Raw genomic sequence first — 16,943 nt, forward strand, 5'->3', positions numbered from 1 at the left:
CCAGCCCTGTTCAGAACAAGAGGAGTTGCTTAACAACACCTAGAACTCTTTGAATTTAGAAGCCTAGCAATTACCTTTTTAAGGTCACCTACATTCACAGGCAATCTGTATGCCCATTCTGGAGGAGATCAGTGTACCTTTTATGACAGTTGCTGTCCTTTCAAGCAAACATTAACCTGAATTTGGTTGAATTTAAGCGGAATAATGATCAAATAATAATGCTGTAGAGTGGACGGTGATCGTCTTGTTTTTTAAAATTTTTATTTAATCATTCGCTTAGCAATTTTACATGTAAACATTTGCAAAATCTCTCGGGTTTCCAGCCTGAAATTTCTCCTTTCCCCGCGATCCCAACTGTCCAAATGATCATTCTAGTTTACTGTCCTCTCCTATTGAGATCAAAATTTCTCTTATACATTTTACCGTTGCCAGTACAAGACTAATATTCCCACTACATAGTACTGGCCACTGTTCCTCTGCAGTCATGTTTACAAAGACTTCCGAAAATTGGCCAATGTGTTTTTGTTCTGCATGATGTTAGGAATTTACATTCAGTAAAAAGATATTTTAGGTTTTCTGCCTGACCAATGGTTTTGCAGAATCTGCCGTCTGAGTTCTTTAACCTTCCAGTTCTCGAGGTTGAAAGAATTTAATTGGTGTTTAAGAAGTTCATCCTGATTCTCAGTCATTTCCTGAAAAAAGCATCTGGGAATTTTCGCAAGTAGTCGGGCATGGTATCTCTACATCTGGGCTCTGCGGATGCATCGTAATAAAGTTTATATGTAAATAATTAATCTCTTGTTTGAATCCACAGTTTCTTTTTTATTGTTCCAGGTGTGCGCCATAGTTCTTTTATCAGGTCTCCCACTTCAGCCAATTTTAATCTGCAGGTCTTTTCCCCAGGTAGTCAGTAAATTATTTTCATTTTTAAGGAGAGCTCTTCGGATAACAACCAGCATTGGCAGTGCATCTTCGCTGGTACATTTTCCCCAAAATTTTTATTTTCCCCACATTTGCGCAGCTTTAAGAGAAGATAGGCGCAACTCGCTCCTTATCAGTTGGATAGGTATTGATTTGGGGAGACCTAGAACTTTCTTCCAGAAAATTCCTTCAAGCATAGCCCAGTGCTTCGCCGGGAATCAAAATAATGCCTCTGCTCCATGTGTTGAGATGGACCCACCTTCAATTTATACATTTCTAAGATGGGCACTAAGGAGAAGCTGCAATATATTTTCTTTACTATCTGCGCCTGGTTAGCCACAGCTACGGCTTTTCCTTTTAAGGACAGCCAAGTCTCTGCTACTACCAAGCTGGCTGAGATGTTAATCCCCAGGTATCTGAAAGATTTCACTGCCTCCGGTTCAATCTGTCCTAGGAACCACCGCTCTACTTTCCCCCTTTTTGGTATTCCTTTCCTCAGTTGGACGATCTTAGTTTTTACAATGTTGATGTGCAGATTGTTTTCAGAGGCATACTCCTGCAAGGCATTTAACTGTCGCTGTAAGCCGACCAGGTCGTCGGCGTATAGTAATCGGGGGATTTTAGTCCCCTCAGTAGATGATGGGAAGCATCTAACCTTTTCCATTGATTTGTTTATATGAGCGATGTAAAAGTTAAAGATAGTCGGGCCAATGGGCAACCTTGTTTTACGCCTCTTTCAGTAGGGATAACGTCGCTTAGCCTTCCTTCAACATTAAGTCATACTTTAATCGCAGTGTTCACGTGGAGACAACTTATTTGGTACACCAGATCTTCCGGGCGAACCCCAGCTTCTCAATTTGTGCGATAAGCGGTCTCTATCAATACTGTTGCAAGCTTTCTGGAATTCTATGAAAGCCAGGTATAGTTTGGCATTGTTTTTTTTTTTTGGGTCGGCACGGCTGTACCCAAGCCCTTTACGTATCCATCCTGGAAGATGTCAGAGTGGTTACTCTCACTTATCCAGCGTGTCAGCCTCTTAAGGATTAATGTTGCATATATTTTTCGCAAGACATCTATTAATGCAATAGGGCAGTCATTGCTGGGATCACGTCTATTACCGCTTTTGAATATTGGGATTACGTTCACTGTTGTACAAGAGTCTGGTATTGTTTGTGATGACATAACAGCGTTTAAGATCAATTCCAACATTCTGGCCCATTCTTTTGGGTTTTCTTTCAACATTGCATTTGATAGGCACGTGAAGAGCTAGCGCGTAAATCGGGTCATCTTGATGAAGTTTAGGGACCAACTGGTTTGCACCTGAAATGACCATCTTGTAGTGGCTGCTGGAGAAGTATGTAAGCCTTTAAAATAATCTGTCCATCCCTCCTCTGACACCCCGTTTATTTGTGAAAGGCTTAATCCGAGGTTGCCCTGTTTAAAAGCCCCCACTTTTATAACAGTCAATTGATTGTGCGTATGTAAATGGAACGTGTTTGTTTGCCTCGCCATGTTTTTTTTTATCATGAATGGAACCAATGTTTGAACATAATTGACATTATTTCATCCAAGGCCATCCATCTCGTCTGTTTTTCTTTTGGAAGGCTGCAGTTGCCTCCAGTATCTGTTTTTTCCGCATTCTGAGTCTGCATCTGTTACATGGTTCTGGTCTGCAGTTTATGGTTAGTTTCCTTTCCATTTTGCTTATCCGTGACATTTTTGAGATGTTATGATCACTGAAGGTAGTATAAAGCACTTCCATCCCTTCCAGCACCTCAATCAAGTCTTTAGGAACAAAGATGTAGTCAACTACTGAAGGCTGGAGACACCTTTTCCAAGTTGGGTGTCTACGACCTCCTGATTCAAAATAACCATTTAAGATATGCAAGTTACGACTTTACATTAATGCCATCCTGCAGGCACCTCTCTGCAAATGTTTTTTGGTGAATACCTTCGACTCTGCCCTACTAATCTCCTCACTCTCATAACAATGGGCATTCATATCTCCACAGAATAGTATCGAGCGCTCATTTTGGCTGTATGCATCGTCTATTGCCCTTATCACCTCGTTCAGCATGTCTTTTGTCGTGATTTTTTTTTTTTTTTAAATTCAAAATGTATTGATTTTATACAGATTCAACAATCACTTACATACAGAATTTGTCAATAAGATATTAGAAAAAGCATGTAAGGTGAATACCGTCTTTGTATGGCATGTGTAATAATTCTTAAGAATCGAACAGTATAGCAAATATGATCTGTAAAACCCAGTCTCACTCCTCCCCTTCCCCCCCCCTCTCTAATACCTCCAAGTACGGGATTGAAAAACAACATGAAACAGCGAGACAAGACCAGAAAGCATCGAGTACAGATCTGATATCCGACCAGGATACATAACATGGCCCAAGGAACCGCCACAACGAGAATCATCGTACATTATCAATATTGACACAGGTCACAACAATATTCTGCACACATTGTCTTTACAAGGAATGTTTGGCTCTGAACTCAGACCAGGCACTTTCGACATCAGTAAGATCTCTGTGTAAGGCGGCAGTCAGGCATTCCATTCTATAGAGAGTTTGGGCGACCCCAAGCCACTCGGTTTTACTAGGGAGCTTGGGCCTCTTCCATACCATAGTGAGACAGGCTCGTGCAGCCATCAATAGACCGTATACATCCTAGGTGCTTTTACTACTTTGTCTCCCGTTTCGATCAAACCAAACAGGATAAACATTGGCTGCTGCACCCTTCCTTCATTGTCCAGGTCCCTGATCCAGCTAAGAACCTCCGACCAGTAAGTCTGGACCACTGCACACCCCCACCACATGTGCCAATAATCAGCCCGCATCCCACAACCCCTCCAACAGTATGGGCTAACCCCCTGATACATCTTGGCGATCCTGATCGGATCGTACTGCCATCTGTACAATAACTTTATAGCATGCAATTTATACTGGCAGGATAAAGAGGATTTTGCAGTTCGTCTGCAGATTTGTAGCCACAGTTTTTGCGAGATTTGTCTGCCCATATCTGCTTCCATCTGCTCTTAAGCGCCAAGGAGGGGGAAATATCGGCCTCGATCAGAGCCGAGTACATAGCACTTATTAGGCCACTGGAGCCCGTACATCGATCAAGGATCGTTTCAAATGGGGTAAGATCTCTCTGCAATTGGTCCTTCCAGATTGACCTTGTCATTACCCCTTTGAGTCTCAAATACAGGAAGACTGAAAGCGAGCCTATACCGAGCGCCTCCTGGAGCTCCTGTATGGTTATAAAGGTTCCGTTGCGCCATAGTTGGCCCGCCCTTTCCAGCCCTGCTTGATACCATGTTTCATAGCTTCCCGGTTCTGGGATTGCATCTCGGATTCCTGGTGACCAAAGGTGTCCCAAGGGAGATGGCCATGTCGTGACGACCTTTGTCGTGATTTTTAATGGGTTCCAGTAAACGTTCAGGATTGTTAAATTCCTTCCGGCATTGCTCTTACTAGCCAGATTATGGCCTTTTAGACTCAGCGTTTTTTGTTGGATGTAGTGATTTCTTATAATGTGGGATTTCATTTCCCAGTCCAGATCGTTCCTAATCGGGGTGAACAGACCCACCTGAGGGCGGCCCGAAGGACCTTTTATTGCTGGATTCATCACCGCGGTGAAACCATCTAATATTGAACAATCCTGGAGCCAGGTTTCCTGGTGACAGATACAATCCGCCTTAGCCCAGTTTTAATCCCCTTTAGCGAAGAGATATAATGATCCTCTGGTGTTCCATGATACTAGGGTAAAAGAACTGTCTCCCTTCCCTTGGGGTGTATCCTATAGAGAGGATTTTGTCATTAAGGCCAAGGCCAGCCATGACCCGTTTTCCTTCTCTAGGAGAGTTGGTGCACCAACTTTCTTTCTTGCTTGCTGACAAGCTAGTTCCCTCTGCGCTGTTGCTCCTTTGTCAATGATGTTGATGATCGTCTTCACTATGCCATGGAAAGCCATTATTCTTTAGTACAAATACATGCATTAGCTCTTTAGAATCGTGAACATATATTGTTCATGATGTGCCTCTAAATGAAATACCTTTGTTAAAAGCACCCCTCCAAAGTAGCAACAGTTTATTGGCCCTACTTTCAGGCCAACGTCCACATTCCAGTGTTGGTACATCATCTGTTGTCTAGTGTAGACTTTCGTGTTGCTTAATTCTAGATCAGACTTCTTCTGAAAGGTTGGAGAAATGCATGCCTATTTACCTTTGTAATGGGATCTTGTTAATGAATGTGGACCTTCATATTAGTGAGTCTATTTACTTCAATATTTCATATCCAGCAAGCCAGTCACTGCATGTTTGGGTATACATAGGCACATCTTTGTGATATTTGAATAGTCAGCCAAGGAAAAGCATTCTGAATTATTTCCACACCCTCAAACAGAACATTACTATGAACTGGCAAATAAAGCTCTTCTGGAGGTAAGCTCATTCTACAGGTGGCTGTATATGGATGGCAACTTTCAGAAGAAAATATTGTTTTGTAGACTGTGCAAAGCCGGTGCATGGATAAATGTACATTCCTTTTGTGGAGGTACTATCTACAGTCTTCTCTAAGGCAGAAGCCCAAATTGGCAAGCCGCCAATCAAAAACCTTTTTGGTATTCTCTTCGTGCTTTTGTCTTAAGACAGTTTTATGACTATTTGCTGCTCTGCTGTTAGAGTAGAAGCCATGCTGGGAAACCTTGACTTAACTTTGTCAGTAGTCCTTCAGCCACAACGCCTTCTGTAGAGCTATCCACTCTCCAGGGAGTATGAGTGCGAAATGTTTCTGTTCTTTCTAGTAAACTATTTCAAAATATCATTTGCGATAATTGGGGGTGGGAGGGTGTGGACGTTTCTTTAGTGTTGAGGCCTTAATATTGGGCACTTGCAACTATCATTCTAGATAATTATGCTATTGCAAAGTACAATAGTTCATCCTTCATCTGAAGTGCTGCCCACCCTAAATTGGCATTGCTATGTGACTGCAGAAAGTGCGGAAGCAGGGCAGGTTGGGAAGTTGGGTATTTACGGTCATGAACAGTAGAGGATTTTTAACTGACTTACCCTACCTGTATTATCTGTATGAAAAGACATGTTTGTTTCTTCAATCCTTGTTATCAGAATTGAATAAGGATCTGAGTCCTTGATGAGCTGATGTGACGGGTATGGGGAACGTGAAAGGGATGTTTAATGCCGCCAGTTTAATATTATTTGCAATACTGATTCTGTTTGTGTTCTTATAGTCTGTACAGTTGCAAAAGAAAATGCACCAGTTGGAAGAACAGCTCCACAATGAAATGCAGTCCAAAGATGAGGTGGAACAAAAATTCAGGTAATAATATGCTACATATATCCATTCGTATCAGATGCCTCCTTTACCTTAAGTCCTAAGGACGAGTATGCTTGCCCTATTTGCATAGACTTGCATAGAGCTCAGCATTTAAGGGGTTAAGTGGCTACTATCGCACTGCAATTCTCCTAAAATAAATAATCATTTTCATGTTACCTACATTAAACTTTACAATAGGTCATGTTTAAAAACCAGCGCATTCTTGTTAAACTGCTTGTGCTGTTTCATAATTGAAATTTTAATGTTTAATAATTTTTTATTAGAAAAGTTAATTTACAGATACAACGGATATAAGGAATGAACATGATTATATTTTGTACTATATGGAACATTGTATAATTAAAATTGATTGGACAGGCTTAATATGTTGAGCGTGATGACATTTTGATCAGTTAATGTTGAATGTGATAAGGTTGTCTGATATTTTAGGACGGTGAATCTTCGTTTGGAGAAGACAATGAAGGAATTGGATGATGAGGTAAAGTGTTCTATGGTTTATTTAACTTTACTAATAAAGATCACAGAGTAGAATTTCAAGTAATTTAAACTCCTTTCCTTGGTAATCTAAATCCAATATTGTAGTGTCCCTTTGGTTCCAGGACCTATTGTGCTTAAATTGCATTGTAAATCCCCTAGAAGGACATTGCTCATAACTTAATTATTTCTATAGCTTTAATCTTATTCTAATTTGTGTATACAACTATATTTCAACATTGACATAGTATGAAATCTATGAGCTAGGGAAGATGCTTGCATGCTATTTTTTTTTTATGTAGTCCTTTGACCCATATTCGAGGCATCCACTTAACCTTCATCTCTTTATACCTTGCACAGATCTACACGTGCAAGCCCAAAGCCCTATCTTGCAACATGTGAGATTCCAGATTTAGGTGCCATGTTAGTGAATTTTAGCTTCTGCCTCATCAGTTTGTGAGAAGACTGCCTGCTCTGCAGTCCTGCCTAACATATCCCCCCAAATAAGGATTAAAACATATTTCATGGAGGAATTTTGTTACAAGTAATGTCACAGGAAAGCAAGAATTAAACCTGGCTATTCACTCCCGCAACATGTGACAGTCACTTGCTTGCTCTGGGAGTGCTGCGGCGGATGATCACAGGGGTGGGTGTGAAGCTTGGCTTGGAGGCACTATGTGGGAGATTTCCCACTCCCCATCCCATCATGTGGCTCTGTGGCAGAGGACTGTTGGAGCATGTCAACCCATGGAGAACCTATCCCCTAAAGAGGTGTGTAATTAATCAGGAGTAAGGTTTGGGCACAGAGACACTGTAGTTGTGGTTATAAACTTTTAGTAAAGCAAAAGAACGGTTCAAGAAAGACATATCGCTCCCTAACGCTATAAGGGGGTTCCCAGCCTCAACAAAACTAAACGATGTCAGTGTCAGAATGTCTATAAATATAAAGAAAGTGCAAAGGGAAAACATCTTTCAACTGGCCACCTGCAGTCTTCTTTACTGTTCCAACATGTTCCAAAAAGGTGCACAAATGAACAAATAATTAAAGTTCCACGAACTCACACAATTCTCCAAGGGAGGGCTTTTCTCTCTCCCACAGAGGCCCTCAGCCATTATCCTTGGTTTCAAACACAATAGCTAGCAAATTCTTGTTCTTTCCTTCTACTTCACTGGTTATGCATTCCTTCCCCTTTAAATTGTTCATGCACCGCAACATGGTTTTCACTAGTTTTTGTTTAATAACCATTGTCCACTTCATGTGCCGTCTTTGTTAAATGTTTCATTGGGACTCCCCTCCCCCAGTCCTTTTATAGTTAAGGGTTCTTCCTCTTTCCCTTGCATTGTTTAGCACACTTTTATTTCTCCACAACTCTTTTCCTCAGCAATATACACTTATTCAAAGCAGGAGGTATATCTCCCTTGCCATGTATGTCATACAATAAAGGATTCCTCTCCTTTTGCAATAAGGCTTCCCAAGATGTCACAGATCTCAGAACGATTAGGGGGAAGGTCTTCTCTTCTCAAAAGGCAACTTTCCAATGAAGGTGGAATGTTTCCTTTATCCTAGTATCACACACTCGAGGGTTTTCCCTCACCCCTTGACTTACTCCACAGTTCTTTTACAACTGTTCTACTTGAGGTAGCGGGAGTGGGGGGAGGGGTGATATGTGTTCACACTCTTAAAGATGTGTGGGTCTCCAGGCTCTCGTTCACTTTGGGCTGGCTTGCTCTCCTGTCAGGACTTGACAAGTTCAGGTGCGGGTCTCCAGACTCGCCTTCACAGCGTTCCCCACTTATATATGGGTGAGGGTTTACTCTCCTGCCAGTACATTTCAAACTGTTTTTTACAGAACTTGAGTTGTTTATTTCTTTTTGTTCCTTTTGGCACTTTATGTTGGACCTGCCAACGAAAGACTATTTCCCCTTTTCACTTTGTCTTAAATTTAGTATGAAAGGGTCACGTTAAGATTTGAACATAAATCTGAGAACTTTACTTTGGACATTTTGACAAAGACATCCTCTAGATTTGTTGAGGCAGGGAAACACCGAGTTATAGCGAGATAGGACATACTCCTACATCCCGTCCCCTTTCCTCCATTGTTGTGGGCGTCCCGCAAGAGGGGGTCGGTACCGGAACCTTTGGCAGCAAAAAATGGAGCTTCCCCTTTAAATTTAGTATAGCACGCGGGGGTGGGGCCCCAGGCGTGGGAACACCCTGAGACCCTGCCCTGCAGAGCCTTGCCCCAGTCCCTTTTTCCGTACAGAGTCAGACTTGGCAGCTAGGTGCAAAGACTTTTTCACCTTCCACGTGCTCTCCGTTCTTTCTTTTTTTAATCTTCTTCACCTCGCTTCTGTGCCTTGCCTCCCCCAGTGCATGTCGGCTGCAGGAGGCTTCACGAGATGCGCCTCCTTCGATCGCTTGTTCCTGGCCTCGGACCCCCATGCCTCTGTCTTGAGTGCCTGGGACCCGACCACCGCTGGGACGAGTGCGCGGCTTGCAGTGCTCTGCATCACTGGGCCTTGAACAGTCTTTCACGCCGGAGGGAGATCTTCCACGCTTCTCCTCCAGGTCATCCTAAAGAGTTTGTCTCCAGACAATGTAGGCCTTTTGTTTAGTACGGTTCCTCAGCGTGGAGACTCCTTCCGGAGCGTTTCCACAGGCAAGGGGGTACCTTGGATTCTGATTCTGGCAGGCTCGAGGACGTTAAGGCTACTGACTCCCATACTGAGGGGCTCTTCCGGGGGGGTCTGCAGAGGGGTGATAAAGTTAATCCTCTTCGACCCCAGTGGGCAAGGGGTCATCATGTTCTACCTCCAAGAGTCAGTCCGTAGCGCAATCCATCATGACTACCAGCTCTGTAGCTGAGGGCACTCATCCTACCGGAGCCACCTCTGAGGTCGTTCTGCCGTGTGATTCGGCCAGTGGGCCGTGGGTGCTAAGTATATTGGAGCCATCACTGAGGTTAACGCTACTGATTCAGGTTCTAGGACCAAGTGTGCCTTCCATGTCTGAGACAGCATGTGGCACAGGGCCTTCACGCCCTTCTTTCAGGGCTCGGCGCAAGGCCCAAAGATGGCAGACAAGCATGCAGCAGAGCCTGCTAGGTCGGAGGCCATCTTGGATTCGGGTCTCCCAGGTCCTTTGCCCACAGCGTGGGCCATGCATGAAGGTTGCATGTCCCCTTCACTCGGGAAACAGCAGCAAACTTTATGGTACAGGTGGTTGGTCTCTGCAGGGTTACAGCTACCCCTTGCATCCTTACAGCTACATGCCCCTGGCACCTAGATGCTTTGATCAGGAAAGGAGGCCCAGCTCCACTGAAGGCTGTGTCCCTCACCACCCAGCTGCTTACGAGGACCGAGTGCTTCCTCCTCCTTGTGCGCTCCCCGCAGACAACGGTGCTCCTTTAGGGAATAGTCAAGAAAGTGACCCCACAGTTTCCTCCGGTGCTTTCAATGCTGTTTCCTGATCCTCCAGTCCAGGTCCTGCCAGTGCTTCACATCTCACCCCGTATCCCCCCCCCTCCTCCTACTCCACCTCCACTCAGGGATTCCTGGCCGGCCTCCCTCTCCTCTGATGTGCAAGAGATGATCCTGGATCTTACTTTTGAGGGGTCAGATCTTTTTCATTCGTCAACTAATGACGAGCTGAGAAAAAAAGACAACCTCTGGGCAGACGTCAAGTGCATGGCAATCCAGAGAAAACCAGGGCAGAAGTCATTCCCTCAGTCCCAGGGCAGGACTGTCATCAAACTCTGCGCTTTCACCAGCTTAAAGGGGTTTCGAGACCACGGTGCACAGAGGCCTGACATGTCCCCCTGTGACCACAGGAGGAAACGGAGGACATTGCGTGGTGTTTGCCACTCCCGCCTAAGCAATGATGTAACAGTCAGGGAACGCAGCTCACCTGTAGGGGGCCATGTGGCTCTCTTTCAGGTTATCTGGAAGCACTGTTTGAAGAGTCCTTGGATCTTTTCTGTAGTCTCCACAGGTATCCGTATTCCTCTTCCTCCATCTCCCTCTCCCCCTCAGCTTCAGATAGGGTCCCCGCCCCTCTAACGGGAGTTTTCTCTCTTATGGAGATGCAGGCAGGTGGAGCTGGTTGCTCAGTTAGACACGTGCTCCGGCTACTACTCCACGGTTTTTGCGGTACCCAAGATATCTCTGGACCTGACATTTCTCAACCTGTCTTTACCACTCCAAGATGATTACTTGCAAGCACATAGCCGAGTCTCTATGTGCAGGGGAATGGATGTATTGCCTAGACATCAAGGATGCGTACCTTCATGTCCGCATCCTGCAGTCACATCAGATGTTTCTGTGGTTCACGATTATGCCATACTACTTCCAGTACAAGGTGCTGCCTTTCGGCCAAAACATCGGCCTTTCGTATGGTCACAAATCTGATGATTGTGATGGCTATTCTCCTCTGCCTGAAAGGCCTTTACTTGTAACCTTATCTGGACGACTGGTTGGTGAGGGCCAGCTCACCCGAGGGGGCGGTGCACTCCTGCCAACGACTGGTGGACGTTGGGGTTCTCCTTCAACCAGCAGAAGTTGCAGCTGACTTCCACCCAGGATGTGGTGTTCCTTGGAGTGCGCTGGGACACGGCCGTGCAGCGGGTGTTCCCATGCCCGAGAGGCTACTCTCCCTCCGCAATGCGATGGGGCACTTTCTGGCCAACTTGACCACCTCAGCATGGTGGTTCCAACACCTTCTGGGACTGATGGTGTCTTGCATGCTCACAGTTCACCACACCTGCCTCAAGATGAGGTGTCTCCGCTCCACCTAGTGGCCAATTGGGCCCTGGAGACAGGTTCACAGTTGGACATGATCCCAATTCCCCTGTCCCTCCGCCCGGATCTTCGCTGGTGGCTGATGGACTACAATGTGGCAGTGGGAGCCCCCTTTACCCTGCCGGAGCCCACTCTGGTGGTGACGACTGCATCCTCGCTTTCGGGCTGGGGTGGCTACTCCATTCATGGTGCACAGTCCAGTGCGGAAGCCCTCCTGCATATCAATCTGCTTGAACTCGGGCCATGGGCCTGGCCCTCAAGGATTTTCAGCCTCTCAACAGGGACAAAGCAGTTCTGGTCAGGACAGACAACTCCATAAGTGTTTTACCTGAACAAGCAGGGTCGCACCAGTCGTGTCCCCCAAAAACCCCACCCCCCCATGCGCATGGAGGCAGTGTCAATCTGGGAACGGGCCCGACAAAAAGGATGTGGATTTCCCTCAGTCCATCTGATAGCAATGTGAAAGCAGGCCTCAACACCTAAGAGTGGGAGTTAAACATCAACTGCTTGTTACCCCTGATCCAGAGTTGGGGGTTTCCGGATCTGGATTTATTCCCATTTCCTCTGAATTCCAGGTGCCCCTGGTTTGCTTTGTGGGCAGGATGGGGTCAGATGTCTCTGGGGGACGCGTTACAGCTCTGCTGGCACGGCCACAGGTGTTATACATTTCCTTCTCCTCCAGTGGACCCTCTGCAAGTTCTGGGCGTCGGTGGGCTGCAGCCTCTTCCTGATTGCCCCACACTGGCTGTCGAGGACGTGATTCTCGGATCTGCTGCAGTTGTGCTCCCAAGGACGGTTCCATCTTCCAATCCCCAGTAGAGGCTTCCTGGCGCAGCAGGGTGGGGTAGTGGAGCACCCAGACCGGGCCAAGCTGGCTCTAGCGGCCTGGTTCTTGACCAGCTGAGACTGCACCACGGTTCTCGGGGCACAACTGGGACATTATATAGGAGGCCGCCTATGGGGTCTCAGTAAAAGAGTAAGTGGGACTAGATTTTGCACGTGGCTCGCATCAAGGGGATGGAACCCCCTCACCAGCTCCCTGGATGACGTGTTGGCTTTTGCCACACATTTGGCTCGTTCTGGTGTCCGGATAGACACCTACCACACCTATCTGGCCGCCATTGGGGCCCTTTGAGAATTCCCCAGAGCATGCTTTTTCAGCAGCCAACCTGGTGGTTCAAGCCCACCTCAAGGGGTTGTCCAGGCTCTTACCTCCGGTTCAAAAGCCACCTCTCGTGTGGGACTTTAATGTGGTTCTTGCATCCTTGCAGCGCAAGCCTATTGAGCCGATGGCCTCGGTGGACATCCTGCTGGTGACACTGAAGACTATTGGTGGTGCTTGCTTCAACACGCGGGGTCAGTGAGCTGCAGGCTTTGTCATCATGCAAGCCGTTCACCACATTTCATAAACACAAGGTCTTCTTGCACACTCATCCAAACATCTGGTCCTTTCCCCTAACCAGAAGGAGGCCGAGGAAGCTGGCTCTGCCAAAGCTTTGTACCGGGGAGAAATTGCGATGGACGAGAGCCGGTGGATCAGAGGAGGCACTGCATAACACCTGAGCCCATGAGCACCCCCAGAGTTGCTGGATACTGCCTGTTTTGCTTTGGACAGCGGGCGGTGACGAGGCTCGACACGGTGGGTAAGCGACTATAAGCCCCGTAAGATAGCGGCGGCTAGAGGCCGAGGGGGCGTCCTTATTGAGAGAACCCCTCACAGTGCAATCTGAGTATAACCAGGAAGGTGTTCAGATATTACTTGCCGTTTCTGCGAGTTTTTATTCATATTGATTTTTCCTGATCTTAAGCTGCAAAGTTTTAACATAATAGAAGAAAAGTCCCAGGATCGCCTTGGACTTCACCCATTACTGACAAAGACTGTCAAACCACTATTGGGCTTCCTCCGTTTGCCCCTGAGTGGGAAGTGAAAGCCACTGCAGACATTTGATAGTACTTGACATGGAGAGGGAAAGGTACAAAACTCCCTACACTCACAAACACTGGAACCAAGAAACGCTGTTGCCAGGGGTCTGTTCGAAGGAGCATGACTTGGAGACTGTCGGGGCTTTGTCCCTTTGATCCGGGAAACATCATACAGAATAAGCAGAGTTTGGTCTCAGAGAACCCAGACACCTTAACTCCCATGTTACCGTGACAGTAACTTTTGTGCACCTGATGGGGACAAGCACCATCTCTCTACTAAGCGTCTACACACGGACGCCACGCTCCACCCTCGAAAGTTTTACCGAAGTATTACCACAATCTGAACAGCATCATAAGTGGAGTTGAACGAAACCCCATAACAGCACCTCAAAGAAGATGGCAAATAACTCGGGCCCGTGCACCAGATTGAGTGTTAAGGGGATCCTTCTTCAACGATAAGTGAGGCTCCCCTAACACCCCACAGCCCGTCTAATGGCGGCAAACAAGGTACCTCATCTTGCAATACCAAAGTCGAAACAAGCAGGAACCTTACCATTGACACAATCACTTACACAAGATCTCTGGCCAGAAACGCAGGCGAGCGCGAATCCTGTGGCTTCACCACATGAGTGGACGCGTCAGCGGGACTACACCCACAAGCCCAACTGACGAGCGTGAGACGGCTTGCACCGAAAGGGACCAAGGGTCCATCTACCCACGCCATACTACCATGGTCATACCACGAACCTGAACGAACTGGAAAACATACAAAAGAAGAAAGAGACAAATTACTTGAACTCCATGGGAAGCCAGACTCAGAAATAACAAACCATGAGCAAAGTCCAGACCAAATAACAAAAAATCAACGACTTGGCGAAGCCGAAGTCAACCCAGAAGATCCAGAGTTAACGGCGACGCCACTAGAATTAAAACCACCAGGGTACATCCCTAACGTGACTGGAGATGATCACAAGGAGGGAAAGACAGTGGAATGATCGCGGTCTCCCTTCGGTGAGGCTCGGACATCTACACTGTTACAGCATGAATCAAACAACACCCCTCAAACAAGCAGAGTTAACGAATGATGGAAAGGTCACCCTAGAGCAACTAACTCCAACACCCAGACTAATGAAGTGCGAAAGATATCACTTTCAAGAATTAGTAAAGAGCACACGGAAAGTCCACCGCCCACGACCACCCGATAAAAAGGATATGTCAATGAAGGAAAAATCTCTATTAGCCCAGCAACAATGGCAAATTTTCACCCAAGGAAGCAAAATGGAAGTAAATACAGTACAGATGAATCAACTACCAATTACGCGCGCTGCACGTCTTTCCCTAGACATTACAGAAATTGAAAGTATAATGAGCAGCCATGAAAAAAGAAAAGCCGTATTCGGTGACGTCTATGATCTGAAAAGAAATCACACACAACTGACATCTCCACCAATGGATAGAAGAAGTATTCCAATCCTCAAAGAATCCCACGGGACGACTGGTGTGACAAAGTAAATCAAGAAGACCCGGGGGATAAACGGCGATGGAGGAGGCTGTGTTGATGAACTGCCAAGCCGCAGGCAACCACAGGGAAGTAATGATAACGAATGCAAATGTGACGTACCAGAACATGGCCAATGAGAAAGCATTCCAACTACTATGTTAGATCTCCAAAATATGCTTATGGCGACACAGGTCATGATTCCCTTCCTGAAGCTGCAAGAAACGTCAATAGACGCAACTAAGGATTAAGCCACATTATTGGCACTTATCCACACAAAGCAAATTTATCTTGAAACCTTCATAACAAAATTCAAGACCGCCTAAAAACAGAAGCGGCGGCGAGTGTAAGGTGGCAATCAAGACTATTTGACATTGCAAGAACTGATAGATATGACAAAAACCAAATGACGGCCAGGCTAACCACTTTGATGAGAATTACATCGGAGGACATGCTGAATGTAGAAAGTCATAAAGAGAACAGACACATAACCAATGGTCAGAACATAAGGCTGTTACGCTACCAAACCCCCTGATCAAAGAGACAGCTTCCAGGTAAGATACCAATTTATCAGTCACAAAGACGCAGATTGACCCCTTCGATATCTTGGCAACGACAAAACGTAACACAACAGCAATGCAAAAAAAGAGAAAGGGAAAAAACCAACAACAAACAGGCTCGAGGGCCTTCTTACGCAAACCACTCATGACGATGAAGCTTCCACCTAAAGAAACAATTAAAATAGTTAATTTGAAGAACCCAATAAGCAAAAGTGAGAAACAAACCAAACAACCTCTATACACCCAGGATCCTACCCCAGTCATCAAAGCACAACAATGGATATCCAAAAGCTCAATACAACAAGAAGAATTGATGAACCTATCGACACACACAGGCGAGGCTCTAGACTCGATAATGAATTCAGAAACAGACCCGAACGATGCATTCTTGATAATAATCGACTAATAGCAAGAAGAACTCGCGTATCAATCTATATCTGTAGACCTCTTCTGTGTCGACATCTTGGATACTGACTTAGAAGTATCAATGAGAAGCCAAGGATCAGTGATCGATAACACAACCAAAGACGTACAGACAGGATCTAAGGATATGAGTCCGATTTGAGGGGGACCCCACCGGCCGAGGGATCAAGAACCATACTGACTGAGCACCAGCATGATAGAACTCCAAGACGGAGAGAAAGGACCCTGCAACTGCCGAAGTTTCTGGACCCAAGGAACCAAAGAGCGACGTATAGAGTAACACTACAACGAATCAAAAGAACCCAAGAGTCACTCATTTTAAACAGAACAAATGTCTTAAGGCGGTTTCAAGTAATACCACAGCTCGAAGGTATTCGCTCAGAAGACATCAAACTTGTACAATTTCTCGACGATTACGTGCTGGACAAAGTAGAACTTGACTTGCATACAGAGCACACAAAAAAAACTTATCCTAGAAACTGAATCACACCTGCATCAGTTAGGATGTGCGTCCGGCGAACAGCAGCAGGATAACGCCAAAAAAGGGCTGAGATCAACAGACGCGAAACAAGAACGATATGAGACAGAACCATATGGAACTGAAAAGGAGTACGATTGAAAAAGAATGAACTTAAGCTATGCTCAAGTCATACAACATAATGCAGGAGAACCATAACAGAACAACCATAACAGAACAAACATGGCAAGATCAAGAATCACCAACCGCTTTATATCGCTAGATATGGACCAGGACCTCTACGCAAGAGACAACAGGAACATGAGTCGAGCATAACAACTATCCACACAACAGACTGCACGAGTCACGGCCTGTTCATGGAATACCAGAGGACATAACCACCTTTTCCAGCAGCCAAATCCTCAACTCTTGAACAACCACATCATATGCCTACAAGAAACTTGGCTGACCTCCGAACCGATTTGCGGCGGTTTCATAATTCATATGAACCCGCCCATCGC

At 45.8% G+C, this 16,943-nt stretch overlaps 1 protein-coding gene across 3 annotated transcripts in view; it reads left to right on the forward strand.

Moving 5' to 3' along the window:
- ROCK2 (Rho associated coiled-coil containing protein kinase 2) overlaps positions 1-16,943 on the forward strand; it is a 1,440,935-nt gene that overhangs the window by 997,273 nt on the left and 426,719 nt on the right. For all 3 annotated transcript variants that reach the window (XM_069605961.1, XM_069605962.1, XM_069605963.1), the window contains exons 11-12: positions 6,184-6,272; positions 6,720-6,768. In XM_069605961.1, coding sequence (XP_069462062.1) covers positions 6,184-6,272; positions 6,720-6,768 — 138 coding nt within the window. The remainder of the gene's footprint in view (positions 1-6,183; positions 6,273-6,719; positions 6,769-16,943) is intronic.

Source organism: Ambystoma mexicanum, chromosome 4p (assembly GCF_040938575.1).
Source record: "Ambystoma mexicanum isolate Mex_15411 chromosome 4p, UKY_AmexF1_1, whole genome shotgun sequence".
Lineage (NCBI taxonomy): Eukaryota > Metazoa > Chordata > Amphibia > Caudata > Ambystomatidae > Ambystoma > Ambystoma mexicanum.